Source organism: Ursus maritimus, unplaced genomic scaffold, assembly GCF_017311325.1.
Source record: "Ursus maritimus isolate PB19 unplaced genomic scaffold, ASM1731132v1 scaffold_7, whole genome shotgun sequence".
In the NCBI taxonomy this organism is placed as follows: Eukaryota; Metazoa; Chordata; class Mammalia; order Carnivora; family Ursidae; genus Ursus; species Ursus maritimus.
Genome location: NW_024426885.1, coordinates 77,034,630 through 77,049,213, shown reverse-complemented (window position 1 = coordinate 77,049,213; position 14,584 = coordinate 77,034,630). Strand labels below are relative to the sequence as shown.

The window sequence follows — 14,584 nt, the reverse complement described above, 5'->3', positions numbered from 1 at the left end:
CACATTTAAAATCTGGTGAAAAACATGATTAAAAACAATCCCATGGATGCCTGGGTGGCTCAGGGGGTTAAGCATCTGCCTTCAGCTCCGGTCATGATTCCAGGGTCCTGGGATCGAGCCCTGAGTCGGGCTCCCTGCTCAATGGGGCGTCTGCTTCTCCCTTTCCCTCTGCTCCTCCCTTCCGCTCATGCTCTCCTTTGCTTGTTCTTTCTCTCAAATGAATAAATTTTAAAAATCTTAAAAAAAATAACAACAGCAACAACAAAAAACAGTCCTACAAATGAGTAGCCGCAAGCTCAGCAAAGAGCAATGCAGTTAACCTTTGTGCTTTGTAAAATCACAGAATGGAGAGAGCCGGTGCAGCCGGGGTGCATTTGGGGAAGGCTAGGATGGGAAAGAGAAGTAGGCTGTAAGGAGGTGAGAAGCAGTGGGGTGCAGCATGGGGTGCTTGGGCCTGGCGGGAGGAAGGGACTATGGCACCGATGAGAAACGGACCCAGGGGGTGGGTCTTCCAGTGTGGCTTGAGGGCAAAGGAAGCAGGAGTGAGAGGAGGTTGGAAAGGGGGACAGTGAGCAGACTGTATATGGTCTTGCAGGCAATGTGAAGGATTTGGCTTTTCTCCTATTGACTGTGGAAACCTTTAAAGGAATCTGCCTAATTGCTCAGGTTTCTGCTCATTCTAAATGCTGTGTTTTTCCATGATTTAATGTGAAATCAGAAAATGGCAGAGCTGCCAAGTGACCTTCAAAAAACAATGAAACTGCTGGCATGTGATGAACATAATTAGAGAAACGCTCGAAGAATCGGCACATATGATCATCTTCCCCTTGGGTGCAATTGAACATCTCAGCATGGCAGAGTCAGGAATCCTGGTGCGACGACACCGTGGACATTAGCTTTTGCAAAGTTGCACCACCTCTGGCCACCGTCCCCTAGGCTTCTCTCGCCACCCTGAGTTTTACGAGCTTACACAGCCTGGAAAAACGTATAGCAAATGCCCGTGCAGGTAAACTGAAAGAACCGATAGGACAGTTGTGGCTGTTGAGTTTCAAAACCATGTCAGTGATATTCAGAGGGTGATTAGATAATTTCCACCAATTACATAGACTCTAGATGTGCCTGTCAAGGTGTCTAATCTCTGGGACAAAGGGATGACGGTTCTGCAAGAGCCCGCTGGTCTGGAGCACGGGGAACGGGAGAGCTCACTGCCATGGGGCACACCCTAGGCTGTCATGGGGAGCTACATGAGGCAGACAGAGCTGCGAGGGAAGGGAGGAGGCTGGTCTGGGGCCATGATGTGATTCCTGGATTCAGCCATTTTGAATACCACTAACTTTGGACTATGCCATTTTGTGACTCAGTACCTTCTTCCCATTTTGCCAGGTGGGATTGGATCTCCTGTAGCTTACAATTGGGGAGTCATGACCCATCTTTTTGTTTGCCACTGAAATTGACTTGGATACGTGTCTTCTTTGCAACCTAAAAAAAGACAGTTATTGCCCATACCAAATTGCCCAGGCACAGGTGGGGGGTAGAGGAGGTGGGTGGGGGTAGGGAAGTGGAAGGGACATGGCCCGTGCTTCGCACCAGCTCCTCGCACCTCTTATTAGTGGTGGGACCTTGGGCCAGTCATTTAAGCTGTTTGCTTCAGCTTCCCTAACGGAAGTTCTCCTAGGGTTATTGTGAAATCTAGGCAAGATAAGGACCATGAGTGTGCTTTGCTGGCTTTGCGAGGGATCGACTGCTGGCTGGGCTCTGTCTCAGACTCTCCCCTTCCCTCCCCTCTCCAATGAGACCTCAAGGGTGGGGAGGAAGCTGCTGGTGGTCTCTGAACTCCAGGACCAGCCAGAGCCAAAGCTGCCAGGAGCAGGTGGGAGCCAGGAACAGGTGGGAGCCAGGAGCAGGTGGGGTGCAGCCCCCAAGGGGTCTGTTTTGGGTGATGCGCTGCTGTGTCGCAAACCACCCCAAAACAGAGCTGCATGAGATAGGAACCATTTTATTGTGCTTATTATGTTCTGTGGGTTAGGAATTCGACACAACAGGGATGGCTCGTCTCTGCTCCATGACATTTGGGCCTTCAAATGGGGACAGTCAAATGCTGAAACTCGTCCCAGCTGGGAGTCCCCTGCACTCCTGTGTCTCCCTGCTGACTGCAGTGACAGAGGTGACTCAGGCTGTGTGGGGGCGGCACCATCAGCCAGATCCCCTGCATGTCACCCCTAGCTGTGGCTGGAGGTTCTCACGGCATGGGGCTGGGTTCCAGGATGAAGACTCCTGAGAACCAGTGGAAGCTGGGAGGCTTTTTCCAAGATGACCTCAGGGTCATGCACTGTGGCTTCCACGCAGGCTGCTGTCACAGAAGAGCTGCCGAGGCCTGTCCGTTTCAAGAGGAGGGAAATTAGACTCCAGCTCTTAATGGAAGAATGGCCAAGTCACCACGCAGGAGAGCTCATGGAATGGAAACTCTCTGGCGGCCATCTTTGGGAAATACAACCTGTCAGAGAACTGCAGCATCTCAAAGCTAGAAGATGCCCTAAAGTCCCCCCTCGGGCATCCTTGGACCCCACCCTCCATCTCTTCTGCAGTGGCTTGGCCCATGCTCACCCCGCCTCTGCTAATGTGTGCTGTGGGCATGGCGGTTCCACCTTGAAGCTGCTTGGACCTGTATGCCCTGCCTCCTTACCCTGAGGTGTCAGCTGAAACCCTACGAGCTCCCCCTACATGCTCTGGCCGGTCACCCGGGAGGCTGCCCCGCTCTGCTTTACCACAGCTCGGCAGGGACGTGAAGACTGCTAGCATGACCCGAGTCTTCCCTTTTCATAGTCTTGCAGCCTGCTTTTATCTGTCCTCCTTCCCCAGGCACCCCCGTCCTGACCCTTCAGAGACTCCTTGGATTGGTCCATACCCTCCTGGGTGCCTCTGCGGTCTGTCCTTCACATTTTCCTGTTGCTAGAAGTTTGGTTTCATTTGAATGGTTTTCTTGCTGTCTCCATGGGATGATCTTGAGACATGAAAACCATTTGGAGTATTCTCATTTGTCTTGTTAAGCGTTCATTTAAGAATGGATGTGTGACTCAAAGGAGACCTATGGGGACAGTTGCCAGGGGTTTTGGCACCCCTTCTCCAGAAGGAGTTGTAAGATGAGAGGCTGCCCTTCTCTGCCTCTGACCCCACTGTGATGCCTGGAGCAGTGGACCCATCTCGTGAGGGCAAACCAGCAGAGGAAGGGAGAGAGCCCTTGCTCTGTGGGGCACTAAATGTCCTTACCACATAAGCCATTTACTTGGTGAATGTTTAGAGAACACCCAGGTGCTCTTCTTGGTGCAAGGGGAACAACAGGGAACGTAATTCCTTCATGGAGCTGACGTTCCAGTGGAGGAGACGGTTGAGACATGAGTGAATGATCTGTCAAACATGGGGCTGATGCAGTCCACCTGCCCCCTGGCCTGCTTTTCATTATTCCTGGGTCCTTCTCTCTGCCCAGAGGCTGACCTGAATGGGAAGGTTCCCCTGCCCCCTTTCAGCTGAACTCAGCCAGTGGGGAGCCCCAATGGGATACCAGATGGGAGAGAAGAGAGAAGTCAGGCTCCCTCTAAACTAGGCTGGGGTTGGCAGTGGATCCTTCCTTCTCAGAAGCCACAGCCCCAGCTCTCGGCAGGGTCCGATGATCCTGCTTTCGGATTCCTTTACCTTCAGCCTTCCTTGATACCCATGCTCCTGTCATTTGAGATCCTGTCCTAATATAGCTCCTTCTGAGCTCTCTGGGATGTAGGGACATCTCAGGCACTGGGCAGAGCCTCTGCAGAGATGGGCCTGGGTGTTCAAGGAACATCAGGAAAAGTGGTGTGGCTAGAACAGACATCATGCAGGGGAGGGAGGCAGGCAGCGAGGTCCGTGAAGCAAAAGAGCAGAAACTGTTAGTACCTGCAGCCTCTGGGGGCTTCAGTGCCCATGGGTGCAGAGGGGCCCCTGCAGGCGTATGAGCACAGGAGGGACAGATGCTGACTGTGTGTTCACAGAATTGCCTGGCTGCTAGGTGGGAAGGGGGACCGATGGGGTCAGATAGGAGCAGATGTCCCAGTCAGGAGGGGACTGCATGGACTGGGCAGGAGAACATGGCAGCCATAGTGGCAGACGGAGGAGTCATTGAGTTCTGGATGTAATCTGAGGGTGGAGCCAGCAGGGCTGCTGACAGAGCACTGGTGGGCCTGGGAGACAGAAGAGTTCAATATGACTCCAAGATGATTGGCCAAGTACCAGAAAAGATGCGGTAGGCCTCGCTGATGCAGGGAAGGCATGGGAGAGGCAGGGCTAGGAGAAGGAGTTCAGGAGCTTAGTTTCATGCATATGAAGCTTGAAGATTGTGGGAGACTGTGTTCCCATGGCTTTGATGCACCCCATCTCCTAGGGTTCACACCTTTGTACAGTCCCCTCCTTTTGCATCAGGACTGGCCCTGGGACCTGCTTGAACTCATTGGATGCAGCATAAGTCTGGGCCTTGGGAAAGCCTGGCACCTTCTGCTTTTGCCTCCTTGGAAGCCAGTTGCCATATAAGGAGGCTCTCCCCCAGACCACCCTGCTATGGAGGAGACTGGGCAGCCCCATAGAGAGGCCCGTGTGGAGGAGAATAGAAGCTGACAGTCACCTGTGTGAGACCAGCACCAATGCTTACCACAAGAGTGAGGCATTAGACTGATTCAAGCCAACACCAAGGGAAGCCAAAGAATCATCTAGCACACGGTATCAAGAGAAATAATAAATTGCTATTTCAGGTCCAGAAAACCACAAAAGATTTAGTGCAAACATTCTCAACTGGGAGCAGTTTTGCCCCCAACAGGGTAATAGACAATATCTTGTGACATTTTTGGTTGCCACAACTGGGATTGGAAGTGGTACTGGCCTCTAGTGGGTAGAGGCCATAGAAGCCACCAAACATCCTACAGCTGAACTGACTGTCCAGGATGGCTCCCAGCAACAGAGAATTGTCTGCTTCAAAATGTCGGTGGTGGTGTGCCTGAGAAACCCTTATCTTCGTACTTTTTAATATAGTACAAATAGTTTTGGCTTTTTAAAAGGAAATGACAATCATATGAGTAGGGATATGCTTTTAAGGAGGAGATAAGTAAGAAGAATGAGCTCAGATGAGCTAAGGATTCTTCCAAGTTTGGAGCTTTTTATTTGCATTTTTCTATTTTTTCCAACATGATAGTATTTCTGCTACTGTTATGTGGGCATAATAAGCTGCTAATTCTCTTCTTTTCGGAGAGGCATTCTCCTGCTCAACATCCTGTAACCTGTTCCTCATACTTCTGTTGGAGCTTAAGAATCTCCTCCATGGGGAAGCCCTGGAGACAGAGTGAGACAATACAACAGACATTACATAAGCCCTACCAACAGAAAATAGAGCATTTGCATAGTTGTTTGTGGCGGGGGCAGGGGTTGAGAGGTTTTGGATTAGGAAACAAGTGAGAAATATGACAAAGACTAAGGTAAATGGAACTAATATAATACTATTGTTACTAATGATAAACATGGAGGCTAGGGAATGTGCCTTAGGTGTTAGAGCCAAACAGTCTTCCCAAACCGGGCCCTGTATTTGGGTGGCCATACTTGCTCTGTGACAGAAGCCCAGCAGAGGCAGCTTCATTTTGCTTCCCCTGGAGAAGCCACAGAGAATGTCTGTCTCTGGGGGAGCTCCCCCCCCCCCCACTTGACAGAGACTAGGGACTGAGGCGACCCTACCTAGCTGATGACTTCCAGACATACCAGCCCAGTAAGCCACACCACCTTCTCTGGTGCAGAGTGCGGAAGGGAAGAGAGAGGTCCTGAATTTGACTAATGGAGCTCTGTTCTTGGAGAGTGGGGAAAGATGCTCCAGCCTGCCCCCTACCGAACTAGTACAGATTGCAACTCCTCCCTTTGCTTTAGCTACTACCTGTGCTGATACAGTAGCTACTGGCCATGTGTATTTAAATTTAAATTAATTAAAATTAAATACACTTAAACATTCAGTTTCTTAATCACACAGGCCACATTTGACTGCTCAGTAGCCACATGTGGCTAGAGGCTGCTGTACTGGACGGCGTGGCTGTCGAACACTGCCACCCTCAGAGCAAAAGCCAGTGGACGGTGCTACTCTGAGATTTTTGCATCTCATCTTTGTATCATCAGTGTCTACAACTGGGCCTGACTCAGAGGCACACAGAAATGTTTGTGGAATTGATACAGGAGAGAAGACTGTGGTGATTGTTGCTTTTCACATCTGCATGTCCTAAAGATCTGGCCTTTCCCAAACACCTAGATGTCACAGTGGAGCATGGCTATCTTGTTAAAAGAAATCAGTTGAAGAATATGCATTCTATTATCCTATTTTTAAAGCTTGTTATGAGTTAAAAAAAAAAAAAAAAGGTAAGATTAGGTAGTATGGGGGTGCCTCGGTGGCTCTGTTGGTTAAGCATCTGCCTTGGGCTCAGGTTATGATCCTGGGGTCCAGCCCCACTTCTGGCTCTCTGCTCAGTGGGGACTCTGCTTCTCCCTCTCGCTCTGCCTGCTGCTCTCCCTGCTTGTGCTCTCTCTTTCTCTCTAACTTAAAAAAAAAAAAAAAAAAAAAAAGATTAGGTAGTATGTTAATTTTCTAGATATGCAAAGAAAGATATGGTCGTTCTTAATGCCACGTACTTGCAAAAGGCAATGTTAACCTTGAATAGACAACAGGATTAAGGAACATGGTATTGAAGGGTAAGGACGAATCACAGCCTTTGGCCTCATGACTCCTACATGCAAACCACGAAATCTGTTTTCTAAGGAGTGTGTGAAGTAATGTTTTCTTTCCCCCAAAATGGCTCCCTTGCTAAGCTGCAGAGAAGAATGTGGCCAGATGGCACAGTCTCATTTTTCTGTAATATCTCCTGACCCAGCAATATACTTTTTTTTCCCACATCGCCTTATAGAAATTACTTTTGTTCGTTGCAGAAGTAATCTTTACCCTGGGAATGGACCTAGTGACTGTGTCCACATCCTAGCACGGATACACTGTATCATCCTCTAGCAGCCTTACCTTGCTTCTCGTATGCTCCTTGATGAGCTTGCAGATGCTGGGCTAGAATTCAGTCCATAAAATGAAGACATTCCGTCTGACGGGGCCAAATCTAAACTGCTGAAGCTAGAACGTTAAAGCATGCAGTTGTGCCTTAAAAAGCAACTAGGGCCATCTAACCCACACCAGAAATCATCCTGGTTTCAAAATGAAGATCTTTAGATGCCACAGTAATTTCTCAAGGGGGGAAAAAAAGCCTATCCATCACGACAAGAATACAAAAACAAAATGAAAATGACAAAATATTACAAAAAAGTTTAATTAGCAGCTCTGCTGTTTTAGTTCATGCTCAGTTGATGGGAGAAAAAAATATTTTTTTATCAAACTATTAAAATGGATTTAAAGATCTGAATATAATTGCCCAGAAAAAAATGGCATTAACAAAATAGTTTTAAGCATGAGCATGATAAAAATGATTTCTCTGTAATTATTGTTCATTGACTATTACTCATTCCTAAATCATAATGGATTCTCAGTCTGGGTAAAACTCCATCAGGATGAATGCATCCCTGCAGAGCTGATATTTGAAGAGATTGAGCTTTTGTTACATTACTCCCTTCTTAATGTTTTTTTTCTGTTGCTGTTTCTCTTTTTCAGACCCACTATGAGAATGGGGAATACATCATCAGACAAGGTGCAAGAGGGGACACCTTCTTTATCATCAGCAAAGGAACGGTAAGCCCTGGGGGCAGGGGGCCTGGTATCAGCCACCCCCGGAAATGCACACATGCAGGGTCTTGAAAGAGAAATAGCTGAGAATGGATCTCCCAAAAATGATGCCAGAGGAAGAAAAACTGTAATTCTGAACACCAGAAAATGGCTTGAATTCTATAATTTAATAACCATGCTTAACTATCTGCATAAGTGGGAAGATTTCCATAATTTCTATAGCTCAACAAGAAAAAGACTAAGGTCGCTTTAAAAATCGTCAACAGTAAAGAAAAAACCAAAACCCTAGAAAGGTCCTAGTGATCAGGAGCCGTAGCCTCGCTGTCTTGAAACACCTGGGCTTTGCAATCAGATGGCCCAAGTGTGAATCCCGCTAGGAAACTTACCAGTCTCAGCGTCCTTAGGCAATTTGCTTACAACAAGGATGTAAATACACTCATGTTTTATTGTGTCTTCATCAAGAAATGTTGAATGGATACTGAGAAACTATTAGAAGCAGTAAATTACAGGGAGAGGGACAAATAAGGGGTGGACCAGGGATAGGAATGAAAAATCAAAATTTATCCCTTTATATGATTTTAAGTTATCAGTATTATAAATCTTTTAACTTTTATTTAAAAATGAAATAATTAAGTGAATTAGAAAATGGGGATTCGTGACGATGAATGCTCTAATACCCTAAAAAATACCTTTCATTTCTTTCAACAGTGAAGTCATAATCATTTTTGTGTTTAAGTGTCTTTACTGCGTGACTAATGATTAGAACTTACTTTGCTTCATCCTAAGGGATGCTTAAGAGGAATTTGGATGTACTAAGTATGGTAAGTGATAGGAAAGGAAATGCCAGTGGAAGGGGATTTGTATAGCAGTTTTCATTTTTATAATTGTTACTTTGAAATGTAAGTTTAGGGGCACCTGGCTGGCTCCGTCTGTAGAACACGTGACTCTTGATCTCAGCGTCCTGAGTTCAAGCCCCATGTTGGGCATAGAGATAACTTAAAAAGTAAATAATAAAAATGTTGAAGAGTTTTTTAAAATGTGAGTTTTTTTCTTCTAATTTAACAAATATGACTGACTCTGGGACTTTATGGCTCATACTAAAATAGGAAAGAGAGATGTACAGAGCCGCAGTGGACAGGATAGGTGAAAGATTATAAATCTTGTGGGATCACATTTTCGAAAATCCTCTCGGGACTGACCAATGACCTGTCACACTAAAGTGAAGACAGCATTATTTGTGTTTGTCTTATACCTGTTCTTCTGACTGACAGCAGAAAACCTGAGACAGAAATATCAGGCACCAGCATCTTACAGCCATCAAGAAATGACATGACTGACCACAGTTACACTTAAAACTGTATTTTAAATTTTCCAATGTTAGAGGCTAAGGAACCTTAACATTTTGTGGTTTATGTATACAGTGTTGGATTTGCTGTTTTATTTCTTAACATTTACTAAAGAATCAGGGGAAATCGAAAATCCTCATGAATATAAAATGATTCAGTAGGTCACAGGGGGATTTTTTTGTCCCGACTATCTGGATTTATTTTTTCTTTATTACACTGCTAATCCTTTGCTATCATGGAATGATGCATTTATCCGTTTAAGATGAATTTCTGACAGACTTCTGTGATTACCCCATTACTGTAAATTTCAAGCAGTACCTCAGAGAAGCTGCTGTTTTGACCGGTTTCAGTTGCAAACAGGTGTATTAGCGGTGCTGCTTAATGAGTTTTGTAATATGTGTAAATGGAAATCCTGAGGAAATGCACCACAGGAACCCATTCCCTTGGCGATGTTTCAGAGCACCATGGGGATTCTGGGAGAAAAGTGGTAAGACTATGTTAGACTCCTCTGACACACTCAACAATTTTTTTTTTAAACCAGCCATAGCCTCTGTGTTCTCTCTCTCTTTCTCAAATAAATAAATAAAATATATTTTTAAAAAAGTTCTTGTCCATTAAATGCCATTTAAAACCACATGGCTTTCCTTAGAATTAACAAGTATTTAAGCATGTTGGTTAAACAAATTGGCTTAACATGATATTTGGTGTTGTTGAATATGAAAATTATGGAAGTTTTATTTGTATATGGATACGTAAGAGTAAAACATAAGAAGCCCTTCCTTTTAGATCAAGATCAAGAAAAAGATGCACATTATCACCATTTCTGTTTAGTGTGGAACTAGGTGCCCCAACCATTGCACTAAGTCAAGAAAAATATATCCAGAAATGAAGAGATAGAACAGTAGTTATATATGTAAACCTGAAACACAGTGACATCTCTAGAAGAATTAATGAAATATAGTATGTAAAATCTATAAACACATATAAAATATATTAATATAATAGGATAATATGAAAAGAGAGGAAATGAACTACAGCTATGTATATGAACATGGAAGAACTGGATAAATCGCAAATACAATACTGATCAAATGAAGCAAGTTGCAGAAGAATATGTGTGGCATGCTTTATATTTTTAAAGTTCAAAAACAGGCAAATATATGGTACTTATGCATGGAATGAGATGTGAGTGCATGTAGGCACGTGCATTAAATTGCCAACATTAGAAAGGGGATCACGAACATAAGATTCAAGACAGACATGTTGGGAGAGTGGGTTAGGACACAGGGTAGAGAAAAACTAATTTACCCCTGTAAAAAAGGGTTCAATTGTCAAATCAGTCTTAGGAATCATAAATCTTGCCCACACTGAATTTAACTCATGACTCAAAGAATAGAGGCAAGCTTCAAGTTCAGAAAAAAAATTCCTACCTAGTACATATCCCAAACTACCAGACAGAGTTCCAAAGTGTCCTCATTTGCATCAGGAGGCATTTTGATTTGGAAATAACAGGACAAATTTTTGAGTGACATATGCAGAACATTGAAAGGGGAACTGCTTTGTTTTAGGGACTCCTTGGGGTTTGTAACCTAATAGTCACCCAGGTAGGAAAATAATTACCTCACTAACCCTCATTCTCCAGTCGGGTCTTCCCCATAAACCTGTAAATTCCACGCTCTTTCTTTTCTTACTATAAACATTGCTTTGTTATAAAACCCGCTTAATCTGTACTAAAACATTTTCTTTCTTTATGAATTGTTTCTGATTAAACATGTTGGCTGTGCACATTGATCTTGTTTATTGGACACTTTGGTATCAAAGATCAATTTTATACGTCCCTTTAAAAGTATCTAATTTTTATTTTGATTGTTAATTTTTTAAATTATACATATAGTTAAATAGTTTCTAAAAACTCAAATTACAAGACTACACATATGTCTTATAGAGAAAAAGTCAACATATAGATAAGTAAAAAGAACATTAGAATACACACTCTCTTTTATCTGTCTAGAAGGAAAAGAAGTTTATGCTCTAGCATTTTATAGCAACAATGAGAGAGCAGTAGTAGTGATAGGGGATATTTCTTTTACAATCAAATGCATGAATTTCTGAAATAGGTGAGAGAAGTAGAAGAAAGGGGGGAAATATAAGAAAAGTAACCCAACTTTTTTGAGCACTTATTTTTTGTAAAGATTTATGTATTTGAGAGCGAGCGCACGAGTGCACAAGCCAGGGGAGGGCCAGAAGGAAAGGGAGAGAGAGAATCAAGCTGACTCCCTGCTGAGTGGGGAGCCAGACTTAGGGCTCGATCTCATGACCCTGAGATCATGACTTGAGCCAAAGTCAAGAGTCAGATGCTCAACTGACTAAGCCACCCAGGCACCCCGAGCACTTATTATTAAGAGGATGCTTTTCATAGATTTTCTCATTTAATTCATGAACACATACCCACACCCTCTTTTGAGAAAACCCTCCTGTTTTTTGGACAAGGTGATGAGGGTAACAGGGGTTAGGCTCCATAGCCAGTTCTTTCCCATAGCGTTGTGGATTATAAAGTACTTCGTGGTTTCAGGGAAAAGACTAAGTGATAGAGGCCAAAGTAATATAGGTCAAGAGGCTATCTCTGTGTATGTAACTTTCTCTACCCGGACATGTTTTTAGAATTAAAGATGCAAATGTCTATGCCGGGTGTCTGTGCATATTTAGAATTATTCATTATATGTACAAAGAAACAGTGTGGAAATTACAACCTTAAAACAGAGCTTTTATTCTTGCTCTTTGAACTGCTTATCTTTTCACATACATGGATTATGCAGATGGGCTTTCCTTCACACTTGTCATGTAAGCAGAAAGTGGTCTATTCGATAGGTGGCCCACTTCTTATGGCTCTTTTACTGCATTTCAGTAACATCTTTGTAAAGAATATTCCCGAAGCCACCGAAATCTCCCCACGCCTTGCATCTGTCTACCATTTGGAATTTCTGATCATTTTTGCTGTTGTTGTTACAACCAGACGGCAAATGTGTAATTATGTAATGTATCCTTATATCTAATTTTGAATTCATGATCTTGTAGTATATTATACCTGAGTTCGTGACTTTTTTTTTTTTTTTTTCAGTAGTGAGGACTGACAAATAATCTTGTTGGGTTGCCTCATAGGACAGATGAGAAAACTGAGACCTAGAAATAAAACGCTGAATTGATGTATGTCAGAGTTTGGTCTACAGAACATTTGCATCTAAATTACCAATATTAATCTTTTTCAAATACAGATTTCCCAGTCCCACTAAATTAGAACTTCAAGAATAGGAGTCTGCTAGCCTTTATTTTTTTCTTCCAAGTTTTTATTTAAATTCTGGTTAGTTAACATGCAGTGTAGTATTAGTTTCACTTGTAGGATTTAGTGATTCATCACTTACTTACATGCTCATTCCAATAAGTGCCCTCATTAATACCCACCACCCATTTAACCCATCACCTATCCACCTCCCCTCCAGTAATCCTCAGTTTGTTCACTATCGTTAAGAGTCTCTTTTATGGTTTGCCTCTCTCTCTCCCCACTTCGTTCATCTGTTTTTTTCTTAAATTCCACCTTTGAGTAAAATCATATGGTATTTGTCTTTCTCTGATGTCGCTTAGCATAATACACTCTAGCTCCATCTACATCATTGCAAATGGCAGGATTCCATTCATTTTGATGGCTGAGCCATATTCTGTGGTATATGTATACCACATCTTCTTTATCCATTTGTTAATTAGTGGACATTTGGGCTCTTTCCATAAGTTGGCTATTGTTGATAAAGCTGCTATAAATGTTGAGGTGCATTTTATCCCTCTGTGTTAGTATTTTTGGGTAAATACCTAGTAGTGCAATTGCTGGATTGGAGGGTGGTTCTATTTTTAACTTTTTGAAGAACCTCCATACTGTTCTCCAGAGGGGCTGCACCAGTTTGCATTCCCACCAACAGTACACGAGGGTTCCCCTTTCTCTGCATCCTTGCCCACACCTGTTGTTTCTTGTGTTCATGTTAGCCATTCTGATGGGTGTGAGGTGGTATCTCATCGTGGGTTTGATTTGTATTTCCCTGATGATGAGTGATGTTGAGCACCTTTTCATGTGTCTTCTTTGGAAAAATATCTAGTCATGTCCTCTGCTCATTACTTAACACTATCATTCATTTTTGGGGTATTGAGTTTGATACATTCTTTATAGATTTTGGATACTAACCCTTTATTGGATGTGTCATTTGCAAACATCTTCTCCCATTCCATAGGCTGCCTTTTAGTTTTGTTGATTGTTTCCTTCACTGTGCAGAAGCTCTTTATCTTGATGAAGTCCCAAGAGTTCATTTTTGCTTTTGTTTCCCTTGCCTCAGGAAATGTATCTAGTAAGAAGTTCAGTAGCCTTAATTTTGAATAAGACCCCTTACCCTGAAGTTTGAGAATCAATGGGCTAGTGTATTTCTACCCACATCTATGAAAGCCTCATCAGCATGCAAATGAGCATCTCTATGATATAGCTTGGCGTAAGAGGGTTAAAAACTGTATCCCCCTGGTTTTGAAACACAGTGTGGAAAAGTAATCAAATATATCATTGGAGAATAATAATTGAATTCCCTCCACCTTGCATGTACATTCTTAATACTTATAAAAATTCTGGTCTTTGTCATCCATTCTCTAAACTTAGAAACCTGAAGCACAGTATTTTTAAATGTGCTTAAGTGTCTAGCATTGTCTTAAGAAATTAGTTTTTTTCTACTTCATTACATTTTCCAGCCAGGTGAGTTTTAACTGTTTAACCATTCTAGAAGAAACATAGCCAGTATTATGAATATTAGTAGAACTTGAAGGGAAATGAATTAACACAAAGGTACAACTTACTGCATTATGTCTTTATTCATGCAACAGAAATATTATTACTTTCCTTCCGTGGACTGTCACCCAAGTCAAAAGGCCTGTATGGGCCCAGATATCTTGTTTAGGTAATAAATCCTTTCTGTTCCAACAACTTACAGCTCTTTATTAGGTGCTTATTATAAATTGTAGAGAATGTCAGAGATAAACCCATGTCTTTGAAGAGCACACTCTTATGGTAAAAAAGGAAAAAGATAACCATGCAATTCATAGATCTTTAAAAAAATGAAATCCTTCTGAATGAAGTATGTGGACCTTAAGGACTGTCGTGGGTTAGAGACCTGTAAGAAGGCTTCATGAACATGTGACTGGCCTTTGAATGGAGGCTGGATTCTTAGGAAAATAGACAGGCATTGTCTCAGAGGAATGGGGACATGCATGCGAGGTGCATAGAAAGATGTTAACTGCAGAAAAGAATGGAAACAATTTAAACATCCATCTATAAGGAATTGGATGGATAAACATATAGAATGGAAGACACAGAAGCATTCAAGTAGATGAACTAGGTTTCTATGTAAGAACATGGATAAGTAATAAAATGATATTGAGAGAAAAAGTG

At 42.9% G+C, this 14,584-nt stretch overlaps 1 protein-coding gene across 3 annotated transcripts in view; it reads left to right on the top strand.

The window, feature by feature from the left end:
* PRKG1 (protein kinase cGMP-dependent 1) overlaps nt 1–14,584 on the top strand; it is a 1,188,324-nt gene that overhangs the window by 967,229 nt on the left and 206,511 nt on the right. For all 3 annotated transcript variants that reach the window (XM_040624668.1, XM_040624667.1, XM_040624666.1), the window contains one exon: nt 7,694–7,771. In XM_040624668.1, coding sequence (XP_040480602.1) covers nt 7,694–7,771 — 78 coding nt within the window. The remainder of the gene's footprint in view (nt 1–7,693; nt 7,772–14,584) is intronic.